The 8,606-nt window shown below is 40.4% G+C and overlaps 1 protein-coding gene across 1 annotated transcript; it reads right to left on the bottom strand.

Annotated features, from left to right (window-relative positions):
- Window positions 1-909: 909 nt before the first annotated feature.
- LOC125897273 (H-2 class II histocompatibility antigen, A-Q alpha chain-like) lies at window positions 910-4,607 on the bottom strand. Its single transcript, XM_049590486.1, has 4 exons — window positions 4,489-4,607; window positions 3,522-3,779; window positions 3,106-3,387; window positions 910-1,456 (listed from the first exon to the last, which is right to left on the bottom strand). The coding sequence occupies exons 1-4, from the start codon at window positions 4,541-4,543 to the stop codon at window positions 1,338-1,340; spliced, it is 714 nt and encodes a 237-aa protein (XP_049446443.1). The 5' UTR covers window positions 4,544-4,607; the 3' UTR covers window positions 910-1,337.
- Window positions 4,608-8,606: the final 3,999 nt, after the last annotated feature.

Genomic DNA, 8,606 nt, shown 5'->3' with positions numbered 1-8,606 from the left:
TTTCTCTGCAAAGAAGCTCAATAACAGCAATAAAATTCGTACTTTTTTTTTTCACAAAAAATTAATCTTGTTTCAGCTGGATGATTTTATTATCTAAATACTTGATTGCAACAAACGTGAAATATGTGTCTTTTAGGGACATTCACTGGTATAAATCCTGCAATTTTTTTTACCAAAAAGGACACTGATGTTACTAGAGTTACAATGATATTAGATTTTCACGGTACAATAACCATCTCAGGAAAAAAATGCAGTTTGATGGTATTGCAGATTTTATATTTTCATCAGTCAGAATGATTGCCGAAGGAATCAAAATGGAGGGCTTATTTTTGGTTGAATGAATATTTTATTACTTTAACTGAGACTTGAAAGTCTTTCCTTTGAAAGTAACTAAAATAAAGGGGAGAATCTCCAATATCGTAGATAAGCAGATGTATACATGGTGCAATAACTGTCAACGTCATATCACGGTACATCTTAAAACCAGTATTTTGCTACAAACCTAGATGTTACTTTAACTTTGGACTTAACATTTATGAACAGAGCCATGCGCAGAGATTTTATGTTTTCTGTCACAGAACAGCTGGCTTGATGATACCTGTTCAATAAAGTTTTAAAAAAGTTCAACAACAAAAGTAAAAGAAATTTAAATTTTAATCATTTATCTTGTATCAACAGGGGCCAAAAGCTTATTTATGCCTTGGAGCCCCTCATCTGTTTATCTGGCCCTGTTAATTACTGCACTGATGACTTTGTTCGAGGTTATATACCTCCTATCATACCTCCTGATTTTTTTTTAACATTTAATGAGAGCTTACTGAGTTGAAACTGTTTTGAAACTCACCATTCCGTCATTTGTGTTATTTATTACAGTGTGTAAGCCAGTATGTGATAACATTGTGTTGGTATCATGAGCAAACAAGATAGGACAAGAAAATTTACAGACCACAAAAGAAATCATTAATGTAAATAAGAAATAATAAAGGTCCCAAAATAGATCCTTGTGGTACGCCACATGTTATATGAACAGTTTTTGAAGCACATCCATTTATTGATACCTATTGTTCCCTGTCACTCATATGTGGTTAAATATATATATAGTTGTACATACGTATGTCATGTAACAACTCAAGCACATCATCCAACAATGATTTAACACTTTATTAAATAACAAACAATATAAATAACATTATTCAGGTGTAGGAACTCTGAATGTTTGGGGTTAAATAAACAGTGAAAAACTCTTAAACATCAGCATCTGTGTTTGAATATGCCAACACACATGTGAGTGCTTAGCTTCATGCTGGCTGAGCCTCTCTCAGTAGTATGTAAAGGCGCTACTTTCGCTCCTTGTTAAAAAAGAAGATTCCAGTCGCGATTCCAATCAGACACAAAACGAGGCTCGCTATGAAGAATAAAGCTGCAGGACTCAAACTGCTCTGACTCTTCTCCAGCTCTGTGGATGACACAAAAACAATCACATCCTTCTGTTAAATGTATGAAAAGGCGGGGAGTGAAGGAATGGTTTTTATTTTGCTGAAGTTTCATTTATAAACATTGCGTATGCACAAAACAAGACCTGAAAGAGGCGTACGCCACTTCCCACACAAAAGTTGTGATCTATAAAGACAGACTTGATGGGAGAAACTTTGACTCATGCTTATGAACATTTTGGAGACGAGAAATTGGCGATGTAGACTGTGAGTTGGAGGCCTGATTGTAGAAATGGTTGAGTATTTTTTGGCCACGCCATTTTTGGCTTTTGTTTGTGCATACATTTTTAGCATGGATCTTATGCACTCTTTTATAAATGAGACCCCAGAGCAGAGAAGAACTTTGTCTGAGATGAGTAACCATGTGATCTCTTAGACCAAGGTTCCCAACTGGTGGGTCCATTCTGAATGGACTGCAAGTGACTTGCAAACGTGTCTAGTTTGTAAAAAACATTTCCGAGACAGAGCTGCATTTTTTAAACGCTGTTTCCTGCTGTAGAGTGACTGACTAACAGACAGCTACTTGAGAGAGACAGCAAACTAGCTTGATGACATGGCCAAACTCAAGTATGACACTGATTGTGTTAAACTGTGTGGACCTTGAACTAACGACTAAGGCAGAATTTATACTTCTGCGTAGAGCTTATGCTGTACCCTTCACCATGGCCTGACATGCACCTCCCCAGAAATGTAACTGCATGTCGCAGCGGCACAGACCTCCTGTCTACTTTTGTAAGCTGAAACCATTTCCCTCAGTGGAAAGGAAGCTTTTATTTTCTTTAATTTCACAGATAAGAAACAATAAATTGTGAAGACAATAAGGCCTCCACAAAAATAGTACTTTACTTGTCTTGTAATAGTCTTGTGTGTAATTTATCCTTTGTGGATTTATACTTCAGAATTTATCCTGGCTTCATATGAGCAGAGGAAATCTCTGCACGTTGCTAGGCTAATTTATACAATGTAAAATGCCATAGGCTTGTGCTTGTGGGAAAACATGTTTAGTAGAAGACAGATGTTTTGTTGGTGAACCTTGTGAGTTGTAATGGAGACAAATTTTGTAATGTTACCTTAGTTAAATGTTGCTGTTGTCCCTGGCTTCATATGAGTACAGGAAAAGTTCGCTGGCCACTAGGCTAATTTATACAATGTAAAATGCCATAGGCTTGTGCTAAAAACATAAGCATGTTGTATTTGTGGGGAAAATGTGTCCAGATAAAGACAAGTGTTTGTCTGTGAATGCTGCGAGTTATAGTGAAGCTGATTTGTGTCCTTGTGTTTGAAATTGTTGCTATCAAGTCATGTTTCATGTGTGTTTTGAGTCAACTAAACTTTACAGCACTTCACACAAACCCCCACTGCCAACTAGTATTTTGGAGGTGTAACTGCAGAGTGACTGACACAGCGGCACAACGGCATAGGCTATAACGTAGGCTCTGCGTAGAGCTGACGCACGAGTATAAACCCAGCTTCAGGAGAAAACTGGACCTCGTAGCTTGACCAGTTGGGAACTAGTGTCTTAGACAGTCCTAAGAAAAATGACTCCAAAATGAATAATAATAATAATTACAACAGTGATTTGAACGACAGACACCACAGCTCTTTGTCTTACCCCAGCTCTTGCTGAGAGGCTGATGTAAGGTTTGATGCTCCACCAAACAGGAGTAAACGTCTCCCTCCTGAGGGGTAAAAATCAATGTTGAAATTCTGTGGAATGTGCCGTCACTGTTGTGGAGGTAACGCAGGTCCAGCACCCCCTCGGTGATCTCCACCCCGTTCTTTGTCCATGTGAAGTTGATGGTGGGGGGGTAGAAGTGATTGGCTAAACAGAAGAGAGTGTTCAGCACACCGTCTTCTTCCTCATACCGGGTGTAGATGGAGATATCTGGAGCATCTGGTCAATAAGAAAAGAATGGAAAGAACTGACATTGAGGGTGTGATTTTATATTTATTATCATTATCATTATTTTATATATAATGATTAAAAATTCGAATATTTTTTTTAATAAAGTTGAATAAGCTCATCACCTTGCCGTAGAATAGCACCCGCATCTGCTTTTAGTGCTCTACCTAAAATGCTGTGACAGTGAACAATGCTAGCTTTAGCAAATTCGTAAGCCGTTTTTGTTATCTCTTCTGCAGACTGTGGCACGTGAGGTACTGCAATCACCATTTCATCCTTGCTGAAATCAGCATACGCGGCCACGTCCCCATCAACAAGGGCATCCACCCGCACTTCCCCTGATTCAAAGCATGCATAGATGTAGTGGAAGTCATGGAGAGGCGCTGAAAAGAAGGAGATGAAACAGCATCACAAGGTGGAGGCACTTTAAACACTTTGCAAGTTGATTATCAGACTGTACTGACAATAATCAAAATCAACCAACTGGGATGGTGGGTGAAACATTTTATTCAGGCAGACAGCAGCACTATGATACACAATACTCAACTTGTAGACAAAGGAATAGTTCAGCATTTGAGGAAGTATGCTTTTGCTTTCTTGTTGATGTATGATGATGTATGATGACAGTGGTACAGATCTCATGATAGTGACAATGACGAGATGTTAGGAGATATACGGGAAGACAGCTGATGTTATGTTATGTTATGTTATGTTATGTTATGTTGATAGTGTAGTTGAGACATACAAATAAATGCCGCTGAGTGTTTGGAAGCAACATGTCTGCATTTGTTGAATGTTATTTGTTGAAGGTTCAATATAAAAAGACTTTGGATGTCAGGCAGTCATTAGACCTGTGACACACACAACTGTTTAACTTTTATAATAAATCTAAAAGGATGACTGACATGAAATATAAATCTGAAGGAAGACATTTTTAGAAAATCTTCCCCTGCCTCCCAGAAAATTAAGACTATACCCCTTCTACAAAAAGAAAAAGTACATCATTCTAAACTTTTACTTTCACTTTACACTTGCTGAGTTCTGGACAAAGAGCCATGTGAACTCTGACAAAGGCTGTAGATCATATCTTACTTGTTGCAGATGTAGCTCCGGTGAATACGATCAGCAGGATCACAGACAGAGTCATCTTAACTTCAAGTCTGTTGCTGTGTTCTGACAAAAAAATGTCTGAGGTACGAGCTCCAAACAAGCTTTAAGCAGCCAATCAGATATGATTACACTACTGTTGCCGGGTAGAACATTTTATAGCTCCTAAGCCACAATCAGGAAGTTGTCATATTTACAGTTGTCTTGAGAGGAAAAATAAAAGAGTGAGATCAGAAATATGTCAGAATCAACTGCATTTGGCAGAAGCAGCTTTTAGCAAAAATAATTTATGTTTAACAATAATCTAAAATTTAATTGCAAAGGTGAAGAAATGTGTGCAGGATTCACAATTGTCATTGATCCAAAACTAAAATAGCCCAGCACAGTGGTTCCCAACTGGTGGGTCGCAGGCCAAAAGAGGGTTGCAGGTCCATTCTGAATGGACCGCAAGTGACTTGAGAACATGTCAAGTTCGTAAAAAACAGACTCTATTTTGAAGTGCAGTGCATTTTTTTTTAAAAGTGCCATTTCCTGCTGTAGGGTGAATAACTAAGGACGCATTCACACTGGCGCTATTTGGTCCGCTTTAAACAAACCCTGGTCCACTTCCAAGGATAGTTCGGTTCGTTTGGAGTGGTGTGAACGCTCATTCGAACTCTGATGCGGACCAAACAAGTGAACCCTGGTCTGCTTGAAAACTGGGGGTCTCGGTTCACTTGCAAGTGAACCCTGGTGCGGTTTGCTTACAGTGGGAAATGCAAACAGACTATCTAGCGAACCAAAGAGAGGAAGTGACGTAGAGCGCAGTGCATTTTGGTGTTTGGTGTTTTTGTGGTGACCAAGCTGGCTGAAGGGGATGAATTTCCGTTTTCGGTCCTGGTCAATCGATGAGCCGGGTTTTCTTCTTCTTCCTCATGCATGTCAGTGGTCATTTCGGGCAATACCGCCCCCAAACGAGCAGCTGTTATAACTGCGTGACTTTAAAAAGTGCAGTGTGAAAGTGAACCAAACCAAATGAAGGTGTGAAATTTTTCGGCATTCCCCGCCCAATCGAACTGAGTCCCCCGGACCATCCTGGTGTGAATGTGCCCTAACAGACAGGTACTTGACAGAGACGGCAAACTAACTCGACGACATGGCCGAACGCAGGTATGACGCTGAATATCCTCCCGAGAGCCTGCGTCCTCATATGAAGATGTCACATTCTGGGATTGTTGCACCTTATACTTCCTTCTACTTAACTTAGACCTGTGACAAGAAATCTTTAAACTGAACTGAATAGACAGATTTTCTAAGTGTTGCGTTTTTGGATTTGTACTCGACATTTATTTTGTCAGTTGAATACATTCATTGTGAAATGGAAGGCATCACACACAGATTTCAGATCAGTCTCCCTCTGTGTGGTCCACGGGTTTGATCCCAGACTTTGATATCTCATGATGATTCCTATTTTCCTGCTCATCTAAATAAAGAGGAGTCTTTGGGTGACAGAGGACTAACCCAACTGCTTCAGGTTGCTCACACTGTGAAACTGAGATCTTTCTTTATGGACGTTGTGACAGTTGAGTCTGAACTTGATCAAAGTGTGTCCCTTGATCAAATCTCTGCTGTTTAAATGTTGTTGTTGGAGGTCAACATGAGGCTCTGCGTTAAAGACTCCTCTCCACTCCCAGTGACATCTATCTTGATTAAAAAAACAGTAGAATGACGTTGTTGGTTCTGGTTGAAAATCTTTGTGCAGTACACCGAAAAGACCATCAGAGGGCAACGTGCACCTATGGTTTCAATTGATACTAATTAAGACACACACCTGCAGCTGAAGACAAAGTCATTACAGTATGAGATGGATGCAGAGCTGTGCTGCACAGAGACATGGGCGAGTTCAGTCGACAGAAAAAGTGTGTTTGAGAAAGAAGAAGAGAGAAGAGTATAAAGAGACGAGGGATGTTTACAGAAGACAGTGGGGACAGTGGTTGGTGGTCAGCTGACAGTCAGGCAGGTTAGTTCATGTTTCAAGTTGTAGTTTGTATTCTTCTTCAACAAATACCCTGCCTTTTTGCACCTGCACAACTGCAATTTTTGCTTCTGTGAAGTGTGATGCATTGCATTGTGGGAGAGCATAAAAGAGTGTGCACTTGAAGGATGTGGCAGTCCGTCGAGAGTCATCCCACTTATTGGCTCAAGCTGAATACAAAAAACAGATCACCTTGAGAGTGATGTCAAACTTCTCATCGAACTACAGGCAAAAAAGCACAAAATCGCATTTCTAAAACTATTCCTTTGAAGGTCAATTAGGAGAACTGTGGTGGCTGACACAAAAATGCAAAATGGCTTGTCTTGAGCCCACGTTAGATTTGTATGGTAGAAACACAGGCTGTTTTCATGCACTGTTCTTACATTTTCCTGCGAAAAGTAATGCACCAAAATGTGTGAATATCCCCCATAATGATGAGCCAGTAATTCAGGCATAACCCACAGATTTTGGAAGTCTGCAATCAGGTGACCAGTGAGCTGACGGGAGGCTGTCGGAGTAACTAACTGCACTCCCTGAAGATATATTATGTAGCAGTGATTCCAGAGAGAAGCAGACAGAGGGGTCTACAGTCTGTGTTTGAAAGATGTATCCAGGATGTCAAACTGACTCAGCAGCAACAACAGGTTAAAAAGACAAAGATAGTTAGAAGCTAAAGCCGAACTATAGGCTACAGATCACAGTGTAAAAGTGAACCACCACATCACTGCTGATCGCCACACAAGACAATGAATATAAAGGGAAACTCTGCTGATATTGAACCAGCTGTGTGGCATCACAGTGTGTGCAGATGAACGTGTTTGGCTTCACCCCTGTGCTGCCAACTGCTGGAGCTTTGCCACCGGACAGCCAGGGATCTCCAGGGGAGTCAAAAGTCAAAAAATGTTCATCTGCACACACTGTGATGACACACAGCTGGTTGAATATGAGCAAAGTTTCCCTGCTTCCCTTCACTGGTTCCTGTACAGCAGGGTTGGTCTTTGTTTCACTGTTATAATCATTAAAAAGCAAAAGCAGCATGTGTATACATTCAGTAGGCTATATCTTCAGTAGCTAGCTAGCTAACCCTACACTTTTCAGGGTTTGGTTTTGGAACAGGGAAGAAACGTATATCTTTTTCCAACCTCTCCAGGTAACGAGTATCATTAATACACGACGTGCCCCAGGCACAACATTTAGCTCCAAATCCACAAAACCAGCCTGAAAATGAAGGAAATCTGAAACGACTGCATTAGAGTCAATGGAGCACAGCTGTGTTGTTGTCGGACCCTGAGCCGGCCTGATGCTACGTTATGATTGGCCAGTCTGCATTCAGGGAAGGACTTAGTGAAGGGTCAGTCCAGCCCTCAAACGCGATGAGCCAATCACAATGCGTATAGCCATTCCCATACACTCGGACATTCTCTGCCTGGATGTCCATTGAAATGCATTACAGAAAGTCAGATTCGTTCGGTTTTATGAGCTTTTTCTGAGATTTGAAGTTTGGTGGTGAAGTTATGCTGAATGATTCAGTGTAAATACTGTAGCACCAAACTAACGGAGAGACACTCTTGGTAAAGATGGTAAAAAGGCCGTTATCCTTTTCTCATATTCTGAGCCAAAAACCTTAACTTCAGTGGCACTTTGATGCACCAAAATTTAGGCAACGAGATGCATTTTATCACGCTTACACTGTGACCTGTAAATTTTGGCTTGTAATTTAAGCTTTTTATCGACCTTCTCAGCAATAAAATAATGAATATCCCTCCAATGCGTAGTTTAGGCTCTTTTGTTACTTCTCAATGACGTCAGGGCCCGTATTCACAAAGAATCCTACGACTAAAAGTAGCTCTTAGTGACGTCATTCTAAGAAAAATCTTAGAATTCCTAGAATTCGAAGATTCGAAGAATTTTCTCTTGGTAAGATAAAAGTTATTCACAAAGCATCTTAGGCCTTAAGAGAGCTCCTAAGGTAAAAACTGTTAAGAGGAGGGAGGAGGACTTTTAAGAAGCCTAGGAGTGTCTTAAACAGAGAAGATGGCGGAAAGACAGAGAGGAAGGAGAGATATTCTCCGTGTATTGAATGACAGTG

The sequence above is a fragment of the Epinephelus fuscoguttatus genome, linkage group LG1, assembly GCF_011397635.1.
Source record: "Epinephelus fuscoguttatus linkage group LG1, E.fuscoguttatus.final_Chr_v1".
NCBI classification, from domain to species: domain Eukaryota; kingdom Metazoa; phylum Chordata; class Actinopteri; order Perciformes; family Serranidae; genus Epinephelus; species Epinephelus fuscoguttatus.
The sequence above is the reverse complement of the archived record's forward strand: the minus strand, read 5'-3'. Positions and strand labels throughout refer to the sequence as shown.

What these genes read in the sequence shown, in the direction of transcription:
- LOC125897273 (XM_049590486.1), bottom strand. Translation starts at nt 4,543, where the DNA reads ATGACTCTGTCTGTGATCCTGCTGATCGTATTCACCGGAGCTACATCT. An exon ending in CGGAGCTACATCTGCAACAA is followed by an intron (nt 3,780 to 4,488) that starts GTAAGATATGAT and finishes CCTTCTTTTCAG; the next exon opens with CGCCTCTCCATGACTTCCAC. An exon ending in GGGTGCTATTCTACGGCAAG is followed by an intron (nt 3,388 to 3,521) that starts GTGATGAGCTTA and finishes CTTATTGACCAG; the next exon opens with ATGCTCCAGATATCTCCATC.